The sequence below is a fragment of the Megascapheus bottae genome, chromosome 8 (genome assembly GCF_031878675.1).
Source record: "Megascapheus bottae isolate mThoBot1 chromosome 8, mThoBot2.hap1, whole genome shotgun sequence".
In the NCBI taxonomy this organism is placed as follows: domain Eukaryota; kingdom Metazoa; phylum Chordata; class Mammalia; order Rodentia; family Geomyidae; genus Megascapheus; species Megascapheus bottae.
Window position 1 is genome coordinate 13,797,692 of NC_143516.1, and position 23,200 is coordinate 13,820,891.

Genomic DNA, 23,200 nt, shown 5'->3' on the forward strand with positions numbered 1-23,200 from the left:
ATTACTTACCTTCATAAAATTATATTCTGTGTTCCATCAATTTTTGACAGTATCTTGAGATTTCTTATTTTGTAAGAGTAGGCTTTTTATGTCTCCATGTTGTTCTACATTTACTTTCACTTTACTCTTGTTTTACTTTTGACACATTCCAAGTTTATAGAATTTAAATTTCATTTACTAGATAAAAATGTTCATATTTTAACACTTTGAAATTTAAGTCTAATTGCCAACATTTCAATTGTCACTTACATATTATTTACTACAGAACATTCAGTGTTTATGCCATAGGCAGAGATGTATTTTTGTGTTTTTGAAAAATGTATTACTTTGAGTAGAACTATAATTAATACAGTTTGATCAGTGGGAGAGAAAGTAAATGCAGCTTCATCAAAATATTAGGGAATTAGTATTCTTCTTGAACACATTTTTCTGACATATTCGTATTTGGCTTTATCCTGGTTGATTGAGTGGAAACAAAATATGAAGAAGAGAGGCATGAAATATGACTTGTGTTTTTATGAACCAAACAATGGGTTTAAACCTAGAAACAAATATTTCTAAACAAAACAGGAAAATGGAGATTAAAAATGATATACAATCTTGATACATATAGTATGAAGCTAATTGAAAGGACCTCCAGGATATTGAAACAAAAGCCATATAACGAATGATTGTTGTCCTTAATGTACTATGTTGTCTCTCATCTCCTTTGCTGTCCCTTGGTTATCTCATATTGTTATAGTATCTCACTTTGTTATCTGATATATTGAATTTATTTGTATTTGGTTATTTGAAATTTGATAGGGAAGGGGGGAAAACCAAGACGGGTGTGGGGGGGGAGGGAAATGGGTACTAAGACATGTGAAAGGGTATCAATGTACGTGAATTAATGCACCTTCTATCTGGCAAATGTCATGTAACCCTTTTACTAATTACAATAAAAAATGCAAAAAAAATGATATACAAAGTTGTCTAATCCACTTGCCAGACCAACAGGTGACCCTGAATTTGCCATCAGTTAGGGTGCAGCGTTGCTGAGATTGTGTTTTGAGCCTCAGCTGGAGCTCATTTCTGCACAGGGGAATATTGCATGCCATAAAAGGCATAGTATCCTGTCAGCAAAGCAGATGAAAGCAGAGGATGTTAAACTAAGTCAAATAGTCAGATGCAGAAAGACAAATCCCACATGTTCTCTCTCATGTGTGGGTGTTAACAAAAAGAAAAAAATCAATTGGAAGGTATAACATGATGACAGTCTAAGAAAGGTCAGGGGAGGAGGGTTAGAGGGAGATTAGATAACAAGGAGCAAACGGTCACAGGAGGAGTAAGTTGTAGTCTTCTACAAAATGGTGTGTGTGACTTATGCACGTGTGTGTGTTTGTGTGCATCTAGAGTTTATGATAACCTATGATACATTTTAGCAATAATGAGAAAGAGGTATACAAAGGCTCTAGACACAAAGCAATAACAAGAAAATAGATATGTCGGGGGCCGGGAGTTTGGCCTAGTGGTTAAAGTGCTTGCCTAGCATGCATGAAGACCCAGGTTCGATTCCTCGGTACCACATACATACAAAAAAGTCGGAAGTGGTGCTGAGGCTCAAGTGGTAGAGCTCTAGCCTTGAGAAAGTCCAAGGACAGTGCTCAGGCCCTGAGCTCAAGCCCAGGACCGGCAAAAAAAAAAAAAAAAATAGATATGTCAATTGCCCTGTATTTATTATAGTCTTTTTTTGGTGCCAGTCCTGGAGCTCAAACTCAGGGCCTGAGCACTGTCCTTGGGCTTTCTCAAGGCTAGTGCTATACCTCTTGAGCCACAGCACCACTTCTGGCTTTTCTGTGTATGTATGTGGTACCGAGGAATCGAACCTGGGTCTTCCTGCATGCTAGGCAAGCACTCTACCACTAGGCCAAACTCCTGGTCCCAATTACCCTCTATTTATTGTGGATAAGTATTGAAATATCATGCTGGAGTCTATCAATATGTGTGATTGTTTTGTGTTAAAACATTTTAAGGAGATAGAAATAACTCTTGATTTGATCACTACACAGTGTATGCATGTATCAAATTACCATATTGTACCCTGTGAATTTGTACAATTAAAATAACAATTTAAGAAACTAAGTTGGCAGCAATTTAATTAAACATCAAAGCCACTCTTGGATTTTGAAATTAGAAAGCTGTTATGGATTTTCACTACTATTTTTTGCCTTTTTAAAGGCAAAGTGTATTTTTCACATATTTAAGTTTGTAAAATAGCTTATTAAGGCATGTGTCATCCTCGAGTAGAATTTTTTATTGCTTAATGATGAATTGAATTTTAATGAAAACAGCATAACATTCATCTGAAATTCAGTGAAACATGCCATTACTAAATAAGACTGGGATAAGACTGTTTGGTTGTATTTTTAAATTAAAGGAATAAGAAAGACATCTGTTTGGATTTTTTTGCTTTTAGAAATAAAACCAAGAATAAATAACTTTAGAAATGTTGCTGAGTTCTGGTAATAGTAATGAGGAGAAGTAATGACTTGAGAAGCAAAAGTCATCTATTGTATTGTAAATGATGAACCCAAATGACAGATCTTCATTAAAAATAAGAAGCCCATAAATTTAAATAATACTATAGAGTACGGAACAGGTCAGCCATTTAATGGAACATATCTATAATTAAATTGCAAAATAAGGAGAGGGTAAATCATAACTGCATGCTTGGATAGATGCATACAGTAGTTGCTTTGGCTTAAACTATTTCATCTTGTTGATTAATTCCTTTTATTATTTTTTTTGCCAGTTCTGGGCTTGAGCTCAGGGCCTGAGCACTGTCCTTGGAGGCTTTCTCAAGGCTAGAGCTCTACCACTTGAGCCTCAGCACCACTTCCGGCTTTTTTCTATGTTTGTGGTACCAAGGAATCGAACCTTGGTCTTTGTACATGCTAGGCAAGCACTCTACCATTAGGTCAAACTCCCAGCTCCTTATTGATTAATTTCTTATTTAAAGGTATTTGTCTTGGGTTTTCTTGTTAATGCAAAGACCATTTTGGGGAACAACCAAACAATAAATACAGACAAGGTAAAGATAGTTGGTGTACTAAGAAAACGTTCAGAAATGAGATTTTATCTCAGATCCTAGACAAAGTAAATGTAGTGTTCTGGTATACTCAGCTGATGGGAATCCATGCAGATACATTAGGACAAAGTAGAAAAGCAGTCACACTTAGCAACTGGGTGTGCTGTGCCTGAATACAGTGTACTCTGGGGACAGAGACCATAAATCTTCGCTTTTTTAAAAGTGGACTGACAGTCCTCTGATGAGACCATGAAATGGTCCTGAACAGGAACTTGAACATCTCAAGAAGAAAGCTATACTCTGTATCTAAAGCGTCATAAAAGTCTGTGCTAGCCTCAGACCCCCAAAAGCCCAGTCTGAAGATTATGCAATGCCATGTAACTTGAGGGGCAAGTTGTTTTTATGGGACCAAATCATTAAGAGACTATCAGAAAAGAAGGAGCGCATTGAAGAATGGAAAAGAGGCCAAAGGCAGAAAGACAAAGCAAATATATCCTGATACCATTAAAGAGAATGAATCCTGTGCATGAGTGCCATAAAATATTTCCATTCCTGCCTAGAAAAGGAATCAAAAGGAGGAAAAAATTCATGGGCATATTTTTTTTATAATCTGATTTCACTTCAGGTTTTACTGTTCATTGTCAACCTAGTATTGAAATTCTTTAAAATTAATGCTTTTTAATTTTATTAGTGGGCCTGGAAAATAATTCTAGCTTTTCCTATAATGACAACAACCACCACCAACAACAAATAACCATAAAACTGTCTAGTAAACATAAGAGCCAAGAGAGTATTTTACCTTTAGCAATATATTGAATTTTTAAAAAAATGGTTATTTTATCTTTAATTCTTCCACTTTTTTTTTGCCAGTCATTGGGCTTGAACTTGGCCTGAACACTGTCCTTGTTTTCTTAAGGCTAGAACTCTACCACTTGAGCCACAGCACCACTTCCAGCCTTTTCTTATGTATGTGGTATCAAGGTATCAAACCTGGGTCTTTGTGAATGCTTAGCAAGCATTCTTACCAGTAGGCCAAACTCCCATCCCCATACAATATAGAATTTTGATCTCCTCCATTTTTGGTGGAACTGAGGTTTGAACTCATGGCCTTGTGATTTGCATCTTGCCCCCAGTCATTTGTGCCTTGTTTGAGATAGGATGTCACCTTTATACTGAGCAAGAACTGGACTACAGTCCTCCTTGGTTTACACTTCCCTCATTGCTGGAAGGTCAGGTGCTTTACTATACCTAGCTTTTGATTGGTTAAGATAGGGACTCCCTATCTTTTTGGCTGGACTGGCCTCTAACAACAATTCTCTTGATCTCTGCCTCCTGAGTAGCTAAGATTTTAGGCATGAACCACCACACTTGACCTTCACAATCCAGACCTTTTATTCAAAGCTTTGGAAACTTTTAGGTCGCTGTCATGTGGTGTTGGAGGACTGGAGAGAGGAGATGACATCCCAGCTGCTACACAGTAGTAGCTTAGTTACCATGGAAGGGGGCATGTCTTCTCCCCTTTAGATTTCCGCACTGCTGGAGTCTGAATATGCTTTTATCAGAGGAAACCAAACAGGTGACATTTCCTCAAAGCACCCATCCCAGAAGGCCATGCAGTCATCCTTACAAGGCCATCTCCCCACTGTGGGGGGGGGGGGAGGCAGGAGACACTGCATGTGCAGTGAGGTCTGGGTGGAGTGGGCATGCTGACCTATCCTGGAGAAACTGGGGTGGGGGGCTGGGAGAGCTGGGGGGAGCTTAGGGGCTCTGAGAAGGGAGGGGCCGCAATGGAGGGCTTGCTAACGTTTCCAGTAAGAACTAGTGGATAGAGTGGGCAGTGTCGGGTGGAGAAGCCACAAAGAAACCTTAAGACAAGAAAAAGGAGAAGTAGACAGTTGTCAACTACCAGTATAGAGTCAGTCCAAACAGTCGGAGGTGGAGGACTGCATTATGTTCACTATGCATAACGGGAACTGTTCTTAGAGAGGGATGCACACACAACTCTGGCCCTTTCCTGGTTTCTGGGATTTGGCTGGTAGACCTTTATTTGCAATGACACGAATAAAACAGCAACAACAACAACAACAACAACAAAACAGCTTTCTTGAAATAAAGGTGGCTCACTGCACTTGAACTGTGTAAAAAATGTGTTGATGAAAATTGACCTTTCTGGTTGCCCAGAATTTGGGCCCTTGCTAGGAAGAGGGTACCAACCTACCAACTCCCAGTAAGAATGGTTGGCAGCTAGTCTCTCCAGTGGGCGTCCTGTAGCATCACTGGCTTGTGAGGACACAATTTGATGGGGAGCCAAGCACATCCTGTCCAGTTCCTCCGGGAAGGGACTCTTGGAAGCTTGTGCCTGGTTTTCCTTTGTATCTTTTCATTATAATAAATCGCAGCTGTGAGTACAAGTGGCTCTTGCGAGGTTGAGCAGCTTACAGAGCTTGAATGTCAGTCTCCTTGGGAAACCGGGATGAGCTTCTGTAAACTGTCTTGCTAGCAGGCAGCTGAGATTTATTTCCCAGTTTTGGAGTGGGGAGTGCATGGTAGCAAGGGATTCCTAGTCTGCTGCGGGCCTCTGTGGTGGTTGGTTCCTAGATGACATGTCTGGTCATGTTATCCCGTGGGAGAAGTGGCAAGGAAACTTTTTCTTGCTGTTTCTTTATGTGGGGCACCAATTCCACTCATGAGGATTCTGCTCTTTGGACCTCAGCGCATGTCGAGGGTTCCATCTCAATGCTATAACCCTGGGGGGGTTGCCATTTCAAAATATGAATAGACACTTTACTACCAGAGCTTATTGTCTCTAAGTACATGTATGCCTGTGTTCCAAGTGAGAATTTTTTCATTATGCTTTTAAATTAATTTTTGCTTACATAATACATTTATTAAAATTCTGTTGTCTGAGTTGGATTGTCAGGGGTTTGAACGTCAGCTTTACTACTTATTGGTGGGGCTTGGGGTTAACTGCTGTGTCATTTGTTAGCTAATAATAATAACAATTATTATTCCATTTTTTTACTATCATTAAGTAGCTGTACAAAGCAGTTGCTATTTAACAAAGTAGTTTATGAATACAATACATTTTGATCACCCTTTTGGACATTCTCACTCATCCCTCCCCTACCCACTCCTTCCTTCATTTTCTTAGAATAATATCTGTAGGATATACAGATATCCTACATTTATTTATTCCCCTCTTCATTTATTTATTCATTTCCCTTTGAAAACTTGCCTTGTGTGGATTTTTCCAGGATTAAATGAAGTAAAACATTATCACATGTAAGTTTCTAAGAGATGTTTAATCAATCATCATCATCATGAGTGTTGTACATTAGCAACTAAGTTGCTCTTGAACTTGTGAGGGAAATTCTTTTCCTCATGGAAAAGAACTGGAAAAAAATCTGATCATGTCAATAAGATAATCTTGTGTATTCAGTCATAAAAATGCAATTTTATTGTCCACTCAGAGGGTTTGTTGCCGTGGAATAGCCAAACGTTTTCAAATCAGATCATGTTTTGAACATTTTTTGTGTTAAATTTGGTCTTGTATGCTATTAAAATCTTAAGCCTCACCTGGTCAAAGTATCCCACACCAGTAATCCTAGCACTTTGTGAGGCTGAGCAAGAAGTATGAAGCATTTAATACCAGCCTGAATTACATAGTGCGACCCTGCCCTAAAACAACGAGAATCTTAAGCCTTGATATATTTTTATAAACAGAGATTTCATGTTGAATAAACTAAAAATAAATTACTTATACATTTATTATGCATATTTTCTAACAATTTTACTTTTGGTATGGTTTATATTTGCTACATTCAGTTTTGCTTTTTCAATAACGAAGAGAGTAATTTTTTGTTTATTGATGGTTTGAGAAGGGTAAATCTAGCCCATTAATATTTAGTGGTATAAAATATTGTCTTAATTCTGCCACCTATTTAAAGTTTCCTTTTTTTAAAAAAACAATGTAAATGCCTTCTCTCCTTTGTATAAAGTAATTTTCTTCTGATAAATTGGAAGACACCTAGATTATTTTTTATTTTACTAAGTATCACCTTTGAAATGTTAACATGCTGTTGTTTCAAGGACAATAGCTATTATCACACAGATCTCTCATAGGGAAGCAGACTCAGTTTTTATTGTATTAGTTGGGAATTTTTTGTATTCCTTATAATTATTTTTTATGCTAGATATACTTTGTGTTTTTATATGTGACACATTGTTTCATCATTTTGATAAATTATTTAGACTTTATAATAAATAAATATTTGGTATTAGGAACTCAGCAGCCACTTATCAAATTCCATATACAAGCCAAATTTGTTGTTTTATTTCATAGAAGCAGGAGGTGTTGCCTAAGAGCAAATGATTTATGTCTACCATTATTTCAGAAATAAAGAAATTGGAATCTCAGATTGTAAAGCTTTGTAGACAAGTGGGAATTTCTGTTGGATTATGAATAGGGCAGATCAAAATCCCTTTATATTTCCTAAAATTTTCAGTAACAGGTTAAATTATTTATATTATGATTATGATTATGAAATGATTTTCTGTTGTCTGTGCTTTGACACGATATTGAGATTGCACACTTTTGCAGAGCATGGTAGTTCACTGACACTTGAATCAAAATATATTGCTATATTGACACTCTTCCTGCCTGAGGAGCTTAGTAACTAGCATTAATGCCTGCTAATTTAATTAGCGATGAATCAGTCAATCAAGTGAAGACAAGATCAGAAAACCCCCTAAGGGTTTGTTTTATGTGTTAGCTTGGCTAAGCCATTGGATATCTAGTCAAATATCTTTTTCTAAATATTTCTTTGAGTTAACGTTTCACTACCATAATGAAATGTCTAAGATCAGTTAATATGATAGAGAACAAAAGCCTATAGAGCTCTTAATTTTAGGGGCTGAAAGTCAAGACAGCATGGCAAGCCCCTGGTCCAGGACCTTAAAGCTGGCTGCACCTCCTGGAGGATAGCAGTGTAGATGGGAGAAAGGGATGGAATTTCAGCACAAGAAGCTAGACCAGACTGGGTGAGGTCAGGCTCTAACTTCCACAGCACCTTCCTTGAAAGGACTGGAACGATCTTAATCCTTTCCAAGGGCAACACTTCTGTTGACGTAAGGGCCTCCTCCATCTTACAGCTTCCAATCTCTTCTACATGGCCACACTGGGGTCCAAGCCTCCACAATTGTTTTGTGTGTGTGTGTGTGTGTGTGTGTGTGTGTGTGTGTGTGTGTGTGTGTGTGTTTTTAAATCCACATTGAAGCCATAGCAGCACCTTTAGATAAGATTTGCACATCAAACAGGTGAAACAGGTGACTGCCAGTTAAACAGATTAGGATCCCTAGTGTGTGGTGACCTCAGGAAAGAAGAGTCCTTTCTGGGAAAAAGAAATAATTCGGCTAACAGATTGCTTTGGATTTCACTTGCAAAGTGGGTTCTTCTTCAGTCTTTGTCATACTAAAGACTCACCCTGCAGATGGACTTGCTAGCCTCTGCAATCATTTAAGCCAATTCCTTGAACTAAGTCATTTTCCTTAACACACACACACACACACACACCCCACATTCATTTTTTTCTTCTGATTAACACAAAGCCAATAACCTCTAAGAACTGTGATCTGAGCAGACACAATTAGTTGAAGGATTGATTATAATTTATCTATTGTCTCGTAGCGTTTTTCTGTGTTTAATCTTCTTTCCTACATGGTGAGCTGCTAAAGGTCCTAGGGAACAATATCAAAGGTTTGGTATGAAGACTTTGAAGGAGAATATCCTCTAATCCTTATATTGAAAGCAGCTACAAGCCCTTTAATCTGCACAGGAGATAGGCTTGTCCTATGGCTTCTCCTCTCCACTGTCTAGGCAATCCCATGGAAACACACCAGATGAAAAGTCTAGGCTGTACTCTTTCAGAGTTGCATGACAACCTGCAGATGACTCCAGATTCCTTGCTTTTGTTTCTGTTTGTAGATAAAGCAACCTAATGGAAGTTCATGTACCCAGGAAATAAAACAAAGCTACTTGTTGGTGTAAGGCAAGATGGTGGTTTTCTTTGTAAAAACTGACAGGATTGTGAGTTGTATATTTAGATGTACTTGCCACTGATTGGATATTGGGTCATATCCAGTTTCTTAAAAATAATTCAACAGCACACTCTGATATGCCTGTAATGTACTCAGGTACATTTTGATAGTTTTTTGTTTTTTATTTTTAAATTTTTTTTTTGCCAGTCCTGGGCTTGAGCTCAGGGCCTGAGCACTGTTCTTGGGCTTTTCTCAAGGCTAACTCTCTGCCATTTGAGCCACAGCACCACTTCCAGCCTTTTTCTATGTATGTAGTACCAAGGAATCGAACCTGGGTCTTCATGCATTCTAGGCAGGCACTCTACCACTAGGCCAAACTCCTGGCCCCATTTTGATAGTTTTACAGTGCACATACCCGTTCTTGTAAACACTTCAGAAATAGATAGGATGCAAAAATCTTAATATATTCCAAAGTGAATAATCAAATGAACTCGTTGCTGGGTTTTCCCTCAATAATTTCCTTTAGGAAATTGGATTCCCATTCATGGCAAGCAAAAGAAGGTGGCGAAGTGTAGTCAAAGATAAACCTCCTTTCAGCTCATCAACTGATTTGCAGTGAATCCCCTGAACTGTGCGTTGATATCTTCCAAACTCTTCTCACTTACAGTTATCTCAAGATGCAATGAAGTCAAATGGTTGTCTTTGCCAAAGTGTTTCTTTATGTTTGTTAGAATACCGTAAAAAATCCAGGTAATAGCTGCACCGTCTTTGTATAGATCATAAAAAGAACAAATAGTCTTGTAAAAATGTATATGAAGCGTCCCAGGACCTAGTCAGAAATAGAATAATTTAGTGTTTTAATAAAGCCCTGGGACCATCCTTTTTTTAATGAGCCACAGTAAGTACCATACCAGTTGTCTACTTTTCATACCAAAGACAAGTGAAGTTTCATGCACAGAAAAATATGTGGCAAACATACATACATTTCTTGTAGTCTCTTTTGACCTATTTTATGAAATATCACAATTGCAAATTATGAGTCGTTTAAGTAGCTGAGTAGCTAAGGAACAAAAGGACTATGTGTCACTAAATCTCAGTATTTTTCTCTTGATTATTTCACATTCTTGACCTTCCTTTTGTTTCTTATGTAAATACAAAGTAATATGTCATACAAATCTTGATTTCTTTTAAATGAAACACTGTCTAAAGAAGGCAGTTCATGGATACATCACTCCGTATTTCAGGTTGCATTAGTACTGTGTGTTGCTAGTGGAGGAAGAGGGTCTCAAGAGAAGCTTCCTTTGCATTGATTGAAGCAGGTGTTCTCTTTAGTCGACAAGTCAGCTCCCTTCTGAGCATCTTACATAAGTGATCCAAATTACATCTAAGAGGAAAATCCACCAAAGCGTAATTACCTGTCATCAGGGTGCAGCAGATAATGAAAGGAAAGGAACAGTCAAAGTGTATTGTAGTCATCTTAATCACCATCATTTTAGAAAGCTGATGCAGGATTCACTCCTCCAGGAAAAATTGTATAGCTTTGGTGGCAAATTAGGCATATTTTCTAAACACTAAATTATATTTCTTGTAATTTACATTTGGCTGAGAAAAGCTGGCTAGCTATGGAATACAAGAGAGAAGGTTTGCAGCTGCCATTTTCAAACAGTGCGGCTTTTCTCTATTCTTTAATAGCTTCCTGTGTTCTACTCATATTGAATTCATCCCCTAAGATGAACGTTATGGGGTTGCCATCTGTGCCAGATTCTGGCAGATTCCTTACTTCATCTCATCTTTCCTTTCTTTAAATTTCCTTTACCCCATCCAAGAGCTAAGCTTGTAGAGAATCAAAAGGCTATTAGTAGGAAAAAAAAGAGAAACATCTTTGCTCAAAGGTAGCCTGTGATCTAGCATAGTAAATTAAAAAAATCTCAGTCATCAGAACCTTGTGTAACATTTCTTTGGATTTAGAAGTAATTCCTGACTGGTGAGACACAATGGAAGCTCTGAGACTGAGAAAAACAAGAAATTTGACTGCAAGCTCAACTGTGGAGAGGGCATAGAGAATTTCCTTAAACTTGATATGACTTGGGGTATTTACCTCTAGAATTAGGATGCTAAGACCTGACTTATGAGAATCAAACAAAACCAGAACATGCATATGTATGTATGTATATATATATATATATATACCTATCAATAGATAGGTGTATGATGTTTTTGAGAAAGTGTTGTTGAATTGGGTTTGAAAGTTTTTTTTTTATTAAGAACTTTTGCATTTATGTCCACAAAATAAATTTGCCTGTAATTCTTTTTTCTTGAATAAGTTATGTCCTTTTCTGGTTTTGGAACAAGCATAGTGCTGATTTCATAGAGATAAATTTATAGTGTTACTCCCATTTCTGTTGTATGAACACACTGGAATGGTAGTGACACCACTTTGTTTTCTTTAAAAGTCCAACAAATTTTGGCAGTGAATCCATTGAGTCCTTGACATTTCCTTGTTGAAAGGCACTTTATTACTGCTTCAGTCTTATTACATGTTATATGTCTATTTCAGTGGTGTATAGCTTCGTGGTTATATTTTGTAAGGCCAACTGTAAAGATGACAAATCTTTATCTCCATCTCGACCCCTCTCTCAGGCTCCACCCCAGTGATTTCTAGGCCTTCACGTCCCTTAGAATCATTAAGAGAGCTTAGAATAAAGACCCTTGAAGCCATTCCCACCACTGCAGAGATCCTGATTTCACTGGGAATTTGACAGAAATATTTCCATGGAAACCTTCAAGAGATTCCAAAATGAAGCCCATGATTTTAAGCACTACTCTAGAATTTCACTTGGTTTTGCTTTTGAGAGCATCCACTTGGATTAATAGCTAATACATAAAATCCATAGCATGAAAGAAACTTAGTGTTATTGTCCATGGGTTATAATTTTTAATGCATGATAGGTAATATAAAATATATGTCATGTATATAATTTTTACAGATGAATTATAATGCCTATTATAATATTCAGTCCATTTTGTGTGATTGAGATCTTTGAATAGATGTGCATGTCTGCAGAATCAAACTAAGACTCAAGGATTCTGAAATGTAATGAAACTAGCTGACTCAATAAAGTCTCTACCTTTATGTCTTGATGGAAACTACGGAAAGTGAAAGAAATAATTGTTTTGTTGAGTTTCCCACCATTCTCCACCTGCTTACAAATATAAAATTATTTATAATAGAAGACTTTGGAAAAGCTATTGTGTTGTATACATAGAAGCACTTAGGATAGAAAACAGTCTGTCTATAAGAACAAATAGAATAAAAATTAGAAGCACCTGAGACGGTCTAATTACTACTATTGAACACTATATTTAAGTTTTTTGGCAGTTAAGACACAAAAAGGAACACACTGAGCTACATAGTTTTATATTCTCACTAAAAAAGCTTTTATATTTGCCTGTAGAGAAAAGTTTTATTTTCAAGCTAAATTCAACTGATAATTTATTAAATATATTCTTGGGATAACACAGTTGAAAATGTCTTCATCACCGTTTGTAAAAGTTATAGAAAAGCTGTTCAATTAGTGGTTGAAAGAACCAGCTAAAATATCTTTGGCTAATCAAGCTTTTATTTTTCTTCTTTTTTTGTTGGTCTTTGGGCTTGAATTCTGGGCCTATGCACTGTCCTTAGCTCTTCAAGGTAGCATTCTACCATTTGGGCATCAGTACCACTTCTGGTTTTCTGGTAGTTAATTGGAGATAAGAGTCTCACTGCCTTTTGTGCTTGCGTTGGCTTTGAACTGTGATTCTCATATCTCAGCCTCCTGAGTAGCTAGAATTACAAGCATGGGCTACCGGCACCCAGCTAGTAAAGTTATTTCTACAGATTGTATTTCATTCTTTCATTTGTTCTTTCAACCATCTGTTGGCTTTTAATGGATGCAATGAGGACACTGTTAAGTTCTAAGGATATGGTGATGCATAACACTATTCTAGTTTGTAGGAACTCACTGTGAGGAGGAAGTTCTTAGAAAACCAAGCATTCAGAGTAAAGAGACAGGAGCCTGAACTAAAGTTATATAATTTTTTTGCAGAGCTATCATGGAAATGTAAGACGGAGCTTAGTGAACCTATGGAGAATCAAGGAAGATGACCTTAGCGTAATCAGAATATGAACTGTGCAGAAGACAAGGAGAGCAGAAGGCATGGAATTTTTCCAACAAATGCAAACATTGCCCTTAGATCTTATGCTCACATGGTGATGTGGGATTAGAGATGTCCATGGAAGTCTTATTCCAGATGAGTAGGTCAAAGCATTGAGATGTCACAGAAAGTGACAAGTCATCAGCTCTGTGCTTCCAGCAGAGTGTATGATTCTTTTTTGTTTTTTAGGGTAGGGGGTCAGCTTGGTTGTGGGGCTTGAACTCAGGGCTTGGATGCTTTTATTGAGTGTTTTTTTTTGTTGTTGTTCAAATACTCTACCATTCTGAGCCACAATTCCACTTGTGTTATCTAGGTGGTTAATTGAAGAAAAGCGTCTCATAAACTTTTTTTTTTGCCCAGGCTGGCTTCAAACTATGCTTTTTAGATCTCAGCCTCCTGAGTAGCTAGAAGGCATGAGCCACTGGCTTTTGGCTGTGATTTGTTTTAAATGAGCACCCTGGTAAAGTTGGAAAGGATGACAGGCTGGGAGGTCACTTAAGAAGCTGTTGGTATCAATCACTTTTTGAGTGCTGAGGGTCTGAAGGAAAGCATTGACAACTGACAACAATTCAGAATATTGACTCGTATGTCTAGGCTAATGGATATGGGACAGGGAAGGAAGAGGGAGAATCCACGTTAAATTTCCTGGTTTAGGTGACTAGGTACCTTGCAGCGACATTTATGGAGATGGGGAAAAATTCAGAAGAATTAGGTTTGTGGGTAGGAAGCAAAGAGTGAAAGTTAGCACAGATGAGTTCAGTTGATACAGGGGGAATTTCCAGTTGAGATCTGAGTTAAGTAATTTGGAATTTGTGAGCATTATAGATGGTAGTTTAAGCAGCTATGCTAATGAGTTATCTAGGAATGTAACAACTGAAGAGAGACCAGTTTGGAACTCTGAGAAACATTTACACTTAGAAGGCATGTAGAGAACACAGAGGAGACAGAAGCATAGTGACAATAAACTGGAAATCTAGAGTGTAACAGACAGAATCAGTAGATGCCTGTAATGACCTAATAAGGCAATTTGGAACAGACCTAGAAAGCAAGTGTACGTTCAACTGTCTGTGAAATAGCATTGTGTCAGCTGGCACTTGGTAGGTGTTGGCTGTCTGGCTTCTGGATTGAATTTTATTTTCACTTTTCTTTCTTTCTAAAAAACGTAATTGCATTTATTTGATCTATTTCTATTATCATTAAGTAGTTGTACAAGGGGATTTTAAACTCAACATGTCAGTTTGTGAGGACACTGTGTCTTGATCCTGTTACCCTTTTCCTGTGTTAGATTTCAGATTTAGAATCACTGTTTCAGGGAACCCCTTTTTGTCGAATCTGAGGTCCAGATACCCTATGGCTCTCTTTTAATTCCCTGATTTTGTCCTCTATAAGTTCAGTAAATTGATATTTACTGACTGCTCTCAGACTATGCATGCTCAAGTAAAAGTATGCTTTGAACGCCTGGCAAAAAAGAAAAAAAGAACCTAGATAAACATGCCTCATTATGTATTTGTTTAACAGGCAGAATGATCTTAAAACAAATAAAATTACCCATGTTTAATTTTTTATTACTTCTTTGATCTTCTGTTGTTCCCAATTTATTATGCCAAGTGATTAATTTTAAATAAGTCCTTTCAAGTTCGTTATGTGGAAAAATTTCAAAGATGACATTTTACTCCTTCAAAGGAGACTCAGCACTGGGAACAAAATGAACTCACCAAGAGAATATTTTAGTGGAATATTTTGTTTAAATTCAAGTCAAGGGAACTAATTGAAGTGGCAAACTTGTGTGTCCTAGTCTTTGTGTTGTGGTTGACTTTTAAGAAGTGAACTGTGATTTTACCACCATACTCTGTAATATGGCATAGTAACTAAAATTCCAGGGTAACAAATGCTTCAAAGCAGGAAGGACAAATTGTCTTTGACTCAAGAGCCTTAAGAAATTGTAGTACTAGGCACAGTAGTACACACCAGTGGCCCCAGCTCTTGGGAGGAGGAGGTAGTAAATTTGTGATCTAAGGATAGCCTAAGCAAAAGTTAGTGAGATATCTCAAAAGCAAATGAAAAGCTAATGGACTGAGAGCGTTTCATGATAGATGACTAGGGATATAAAGAAAAAAGAAAAAAAGTAAGTCATGAGCCTAACCCTCCACTGTGACTTTTAGATATTGTACTTTTATACATTTTGGGTGATTTTCCATTGAAGTCTCTTTTTGAAAGGCACATAAAGGGGGGCAAACACTTTACTGCATGCATTAAAATGAGATGCCTGAATGGAGGCATTGGCAAGAAAGCCCGAAGGGAAGGGTTTAGTCAAGGGTGTGGTGGTTTACCCCCAGGTGGAAGGGGTTCACGGGAGAAGCTGAATGAAGGATGATGGATTAGAGCTGTGGGCGTTGTACTGTGTCCATAGGAGTAATTTGAGTGCTATCCACACACAGTAGGAGCATTTGTAAAATCAGACAAATTCCTGTTCAAATACCTTAAGTGCATCTGTGTATTGCCACATGAAGAATCTGGATGATTGGATGGATATATTTTAAACCTGAATGTGTACACCTTTGTTAGTCTATTACGGCTGCCATTACAGAGGCCCAGAATGTAGGTGGACTGCAGCAGAGAACTGTGCAGCTTCATATTTCCATGTGTCTAAAAGTTTCCATAAGAGTGGCAAGAGAAAAAGCGCTGTTGCAGGCTGCCTCTTTGGCCTACTTGCAGTTGATTGTCTTCTTTCCATGTTTTCACATTGTCTTCCTTTGGTCTGTTTCCAACTATTGCCTTGTAAGAATAGCAGTCCTATTGAAGTGGATGGAGGAGCTCAGATTAACTTGATTACTTCTGTAGAGACCCTACCTCCCTATAAGGCCACCCTTTGAGAAGATGGTGTTAAGACTTTACCACATAAAATCTGGGGGGGTCTTCATAATTGACTTAATTATATGGAATTTAATAAGATAGAAATAGGGTTATATAAAGACATTAGAGCAAAATTATTTGCATCATCTGGCTATCAACTATGTAACATTAAAAAAAAAGCAGTATGGTCATTTAAAGCCATCTCCATTTGTTTTATTTACACTGTATCGTGTGACCCATGTGAAAGGATAATAAATGATGTTTTACAAAAGTAACTGATTAGTATAGTAATACTACTAATACTAATACTACTAATACTAATAGTAATAATATTGGAGTCATTAATAAGTTGACACTGTATACCAGAGGATAGATTTTAAGCAGAAGGAGCTGTATGAACTCCTGAAACTTAGAGCTTATGAGATGTTGACATTTTATGTTTCTCTTGCTTTATCACTAAATGAGATCCAAACTATAGGACTGATAGACACTTTTTAAACTTATTAGTCAATAGCCAGGTCACATTTTAATTTCACATGAAATCACCCACAAAATATTAAGTAAGTTAAATGTGGCACACTTATCTAACCAACAAAATACTGCTTTGTATTTTCCTACTAAATTCTTCGGTGGGTTTTGAAAGAGCCTCGTGTGTTTTCTTGTTTTATTTTGTTTGTGGAATGGTGGTATGCTGGTATGTCAAAGAAGATGGCACTGTAATTCTATAACTGGGCTCTTATACATCAGTTCCACCATTTTCTGTGGTTTCTCTCTAGTCTTTTTATTTCTCCTGTGGACATAACATAATGGTAATGCTCACCTTTAGGAAAAGGTTATTCTGCACTTTCTCATAGGCATTAATGAGGGCATCTCTGCTGCTGAGCCCATACAGTGGACGCGTCTCCTGTCTTCCATCTTCGTTGCCCCCATCAGTCCCCCATGGTGACTTTTGCAGCGTGCGTGGTGTTCACTCTAGCTGAGGTCCTCACTGTTAGCAGGGAGGCCTCCTTTGCCTGACAGCTGAGGTAGGCAAGCAGCTCTGGTCTTTCGCTTCAGTACCTGCTGGGCTCCAGGGCTGACAGGTGGAAGAGATGGGGTGGTGCTGAGGTGTGCCTCCTGCACCCCAGGTCCACACTCCCTCAGATGAATTACACTGATTTTGAGATGCAGGCTGAGAAAGCAAACTCCAAAATTGGCAGCCATCCATTTCTTTCCCCTTGTGTTCAGTTAAATTGTAACATTACTATGATGAATTTTATTTAGATGTAGTTTGGTTTAATCTCAGCAGAAATAGTAAAAAAATTTAAGTTTATAATTTTTTCTATAGAATTTGTTCTTTTTTACAAACACAATAAATACTTGTCATGACCCACAAGTCTGTTTAGTTTTTTTCTTCCTGATCCTGTGCTTGAACTCTGGGCCTAGGCACTACCCTTGAGCTTCTGTTGCTCAAGGTTAGTGATCTATCATTTGAAATATAGCACCAAATCAGCTTTCTCTGCATAGTTTATTGGATAAGAGTCTCACAGACTTTTTTTTGCAGAGGCTGGTTTCAATCTGTGATCTTTAGATCTCTACCTTCTGAGTAGGTAGGATAATAGGTATGAGCCTCTGGCACTCAGGTTTTGAGCTTTCAGAACACCTCATGCATTAAACACATGGACACACAGTCTTTCAACTATTCTGTTGTAACTACTCCCTTGTTTCTTACTTTCTCTCTAGGAGTGATTCGCAATCTTGAAATTGTTTGTGTAGAGTGATATGTGGACTTAAATCTATGTGTACATATGGTAACACTGAGAAATTCCATGTTTTCTCCTTTTCAAACATACTGCTTTTGAAAGACTAGTGAGATATTTATCTCTATCTATCTATCTATCTATCTATCTATCTATCTATCTATCTAATCTATCCACCCATCTATGTTTTCTTGCATGCAAAGGTACCTTCTAAGCTGTGAGTCTGAAATATGATTGAATAATCTGGTAAATTTCTTAGAGAAACGGAAAAGACAAATGATCCATGAAATCACAGGCCTTATTCAAAACCCATGGTAAGAATATGTCTCTGAAAGATTCTGGTAATAGCTGTTTTTATAAAGTACCTCATGTGACATGAATGCAAAGCAAAGAAGGGTGGGAAAATGCACTTGGGATAGTCATTGTAAATATATAAAAATGGAACTAGGGGCTGGGAGTTTGGCCTAATGGTAGAGTACTTGCCTAGCATGCATGAAGACCCAGGTTCGATTCCTCAGTTCCACATACATAGAAAAAAGCTGGAAGTGGTGCTGAGGCTCAAGTGGAAGAGCTCTAGCCTTGAGAAAGTCCAAGGATAGTGCTCAGGCCCTGAGTTCAAGCCCAGGACTGGCAAAAACAAATGGAACTAGATAAATGGATAGGATTGGGAAAGATTGGGGAGAAACATGAAAGGGATGACATTGATCAACAAGCATTGTACTCACAGACTGGTATGCTGGATTGCAATTCCTTTGTAGAACTAATTAGGGATAATTTATCTATATCTATATCTATATCTATATCTATATCTATATCTATATCTATGCCAGTCCTGGGCCTGGAACTCAGAGCCTGGGCATGTCTTTGAATACTTTTTGCTCAGGGCTAGTGCTCTGCCACTTGAACTGCAGCTCACTTCTGCCTTTTTCTGTGTATGTGCTAAGGAGGAACCAAACCCAGGGCTTCATGTGTGCTAGGCGAGCACACTACCACTGGCTATGCTCCCAGCCTGAAAATTTATTTTTAAGCCACAGGCCTCCAAACCTCCTCTGGTTTAGTTGTCACTGTCCATTTGGTACAGTGACTTATCTTTGACCTTTCTAAATTATCTCTGCTAGAGAAACCAGAAATTCTCAATGCCAATCATAATCTATGGTAAATTATTCACAAAATGGTTCTCTGGAGACATTATAATGTCTTTTACAATTCAATTGTAAGATAGCCATAACATTCATTCATTTATTATGTCGTTGTATTTTGGTATGTCTTACATTAGAAGTACCTAAATATGATTTTTAGTCTCTAAACATCCTACATTAACAACTGTTTTTTTCACCTAAAAATTCTTATTTTAAAAATTGCTTAAACTGTCACTGACATCAAAACATGATTAGAGGTAAGATAAGCTGAATAAAAAGACACTTTTAAAGGTGTAGGATTATTCTCTTTGGAATGGATTTATTCAAGCTTACTTACTATAGAGAAGCAGCACCAGACATTTTGCTACCTCCAGTGTACTGGGTAATTAACCACGTGTCATTGAAAGAAGCCTGAGGTGGGAGGGGCAAAAGGCACTGCGGCCATCTGATGAGATTTGCTAATGCATTCCAACATTCTAGCTAATTGAATTCATTGTTTTCCTCAAAGCAACAACATCAATATGTCTTTTCTTTCAACAATAATAACATTGTCCTTCATATCCCTGTACAATGCAGGCTTTCCTCTGCCAGATTGCAAGGCGGATTATATTTTAACACTTCTTGGACATCAAATTAGACCCACAATGCTAATGCTTGACTCCATGTGTTCTCATTAGAATTGTGCCAAATATCTGGCTGGGTAGCTGTCCTCGCCAAGTAGAACATGTCACCATCAAGCTGAAGCATGAACTGGGGATTACAGCTGTCATGAATTTCCAGACTGAATGGGATATCGTGCAGAATTCCGCGGGCTGTAACCGCTACCCAGAACCCATGAGTCCAGACACCATGATAAAACTGTATAAGGAAGAAGGTTTGGCCTACATCTGGATGCCTACAGCAGACATGAGCACTGAAGGTAAGGACGACTGAATCTGAACTGAATGCATTTCAGGAACCTAGTACTCTGTGTCTGTCTGTTTGTCTGTCTATCTATCTATCTATCTATCTATCTATCTATCTATCTATCTATCTATGTACCTATGTAGCTATATATCCATCTACCTACTTAGCTGTAATTCACTATCTTAAATATGAAAGGTTGAAATGGAGTAAATGTAATGTGTGGGAATTAATATATTGAATATCTACTTTCGACTCAGATTCTGTTTATTCTGGCTTTCTTCATTTTGGATTCATCAAATATGCACTCATCGTGTAACTCTAGTCTACATGCTGTGAACAGGATGGTGGAGAAAGGCTGTCACAATGTCATCACGAAGCCTTGTAGTCCTGTAGGGAAGGCCAGAACTGAGTGCACAGGTAAAAATGGAAATGGAAAGGTATGGTGTGTTTCCGTGCTAGAATGAGACATAGATATCGTGATGAGAACACAGATAACTAGGAAGGTTTCCTTAGGAAGTGAGGTTTGAGCTAAGGGCTGAGATGACTGCAGGAAGGTGGGAGGTAATGTGCTGGTCTCACTGACTGTGCAAGTACTGGACTGGAGGATTTGCCAACAGGGAGTTACAGTGTGGCTATTCCTGTGCAGCTGGGGGAGGCAGACTTCTGACTTAAAGGCAGAGATGAGTTCAAAACTTACTACCACGAAGAGAAGAATGGATGTGACAGAATGAAAAATGTGCTGTGGCAGAGGAAGAGCTTTGGAGGAGCACAGGGAGACCAGGCAAATGCATTTCCTTCGGGCTTAACTTGGACAGGGAGATGTGAATGGAGGAAGGATCTATTTAGTGGAATAGTTACACAGAAGAATGGGATTGTAAAGAGACAATATGTATTTCAGCTTGGTTGTAGATTAGGGTATTTTCTATGTTCTGCTGATAGTATTGATGGTGTGTCAGCAGGGGGCAGCAGAGAGCTGTGGAAATTTCATAGGCGGAGGCAGCTTGGTAAGCTGCTCCTTCTGGGGAGAAGGCATCAGGCATTGAAGTCCAGGTAGGGAGCCAGTAAACTTTTGTACCACCAACCCTTCCTCTCTTCCCCCCATCAAATACTCTCCCAGGCAACTTGCATGCATGGATTTATCTAATTCTCACAAGAAGGCTCTGGGCAGACGTTGTAGTAAATTCTATCTTTATGGAGGAAGAAAGTAAGGTATAAAAAGTTAAGTAAGCTTGACTTCCTGTTCACAAAAACCTCCTGCCCAGTCCAGCCTGGACTTCAAGACCTGCAGTCTGATTGAGAGAATCGCCCCAGACACAGGACTGAAACGTCTCTCTACATTCCCCAACACATTCTTCAGGCACATTCCACAGATGGACACAATTTCAGTCTGTTACGGAGAACTGGAGTTACACAAACGTACAAGCTGCAGGGGAGGGTGCTTATTTCTCAAAGAGTCCATGATTGGAAAGACGTCATGCCTTGAGGACCACGGGGAAGCTGCCTTTTTGGCCTCTTTTGGACCTCAACTGGTGCTTTTGGCCACTTTGGACCCCTTATTATTGAAGATGGGGGTCTAGTTTTTATTCTCAGAGATGGGGAGACTTATGGATAGTTTGGTTATTCCTTTGAGTAATCTGGTACAAAGAAGCTTGATTTAGTCTTCAGAGCTCTGTTCTTTCTCCAGGAATGGGAAAAGTAGGTTGCATTTACTCTGGTCACTTGTTTGGATAGTATGATGAAGGCTGCTTTCGTAAAGATTCCATTGCATCTTTATCAGCTGGAGTGCCATGGGAGTCAGGCTGAGAGAAGAATGAGCTACCATACCATCCAAGCACTGAGGGTTCTGCAGATGCTTGACAGAGGTTTGTGCTCAAGGAACTATTGCAGTTATCTTCAACCCATGGGTGGGGTTAGTAGATCACCATATTCCAGATGTAGATAACAGTTTATGCTGTAGTGGTCACCTGCGCAGATAGTGTGGCAGCACAAGTGACAGTGACATGAAAGCACTCACCTGAAACAGGCCGAAACGCTAAGATCAAATAGAAGATTTCTTTGGTTCAGTTTACCCGAGAGGAGTAATGAAAGAGTTAATACCCACTCCTTACTCGTGACTGACAGGAACATTTTACAATAGATTAATCTATGCTGCTCATAACAACAGCACAATGCACACAGAGATTAAACCAGCAGAATATTTTTAGAACTCTAGAGGAAAGAAAAAGCAAGCATCCATTTTGAAGCATTTCGAGCATCATGCTGTCAGATTAACTCTGGGAAGGAGACAGGCTGGTAGGATGGACTGTGCTGCTTGTCACAGATCTGTGACAATCAATTGTGTTATTGATCTTTCTTGTCCACTTAGCCATCTGCAGATGGGGATGGCTTAGATTTGCTTCTTCTTTTCCTTCTTTATTGCTTTCTAAAGCTTAGTCTCATTCTCCTGAAAAATGAACATCTCCCAAATCCAAAATGCTGAACAGAACAAAGTTTCTCATTGAAACATCTTTCCCATGGAGAGAATTCAGACTGAATTCTGACCTCGGTTCATGCAGAGCTGTGTGTGATGTGTAGCCTGGCCTGGCCTCCTGAACGAGTTAGAGTGACACTCAGCGTCCTTAGACACCCTTTGTAGGTATAACCACGGTGATTTTCACTCACTCACTCAACAGACTGAGCTCAGACTCCAGGCAGAACACCTAGGCACCAGCTATGTAGTCACGGAGAAACAGTGTGGTACTCACCTAGTAGCTCCCACAGTGGAAAATAAACTCTGTGATTTCTACCTCACTGGTTTATAACAATAGAGGCAGGCAATTGACATGAAAGGATGATGAAAGTCCTGAAGCTAGGACTATGGGATCAGTCCTAAATTTTAAGTTCCTTCCCAAAGTTGTTATAGATAGAAATGGACCTTATTCAATATTATCTCTAGCTGGAAAAAAGATAGGCTCAAATAAAACAATAATATTCTTAGCCATATATCTGCTCCTGTAGTAAGGAAGGTGTATGTGTTAGAAAGGCTGAAAACTGAGCCATAAAAGAGTGCATCCAAGGTCAGCTGTAGATAAAACATTCCTCTAGGGACCATTGACCTCCCTGTCTTAGCCTCTGATGCTTTCGGGGGTTCCATATTATCTGCCCAAGTGAACTAACCCTGTTTCAGAACCTTGAAGTGCTCAATACATGGTTCATCTTTAGGATGCTTTTGTCATTCCAGAATGAGATCTGCGTGGACCAATTGTGAACCAGAAACTGTGTTAGGA

The 23,200-nt window shown here is 38.5% G+C and overlaps 1 protein-coding gene across 1 annotated transcript in view; it reads left to right on the plus strand.

The window, feature by feature from the left end:
* Positions 1-23,200, plus strand: part of Epm2a (EPM2A glucan phosphatase, laforin) — a 46,779-nt gene that overhangs the window by 17,092 nt on the left and 6,487 nt on the right. The window contains exon 3 of the mRNA XM_090338003.1: positions 19,706-19,947. Coding sequence (XP_090194129.1) covers positions 19,706-19,947 — 242 coding nt within the window. The remainder of the gene's footprint in view (positions 1-19,705; positions 19,948-23,200) is intronic.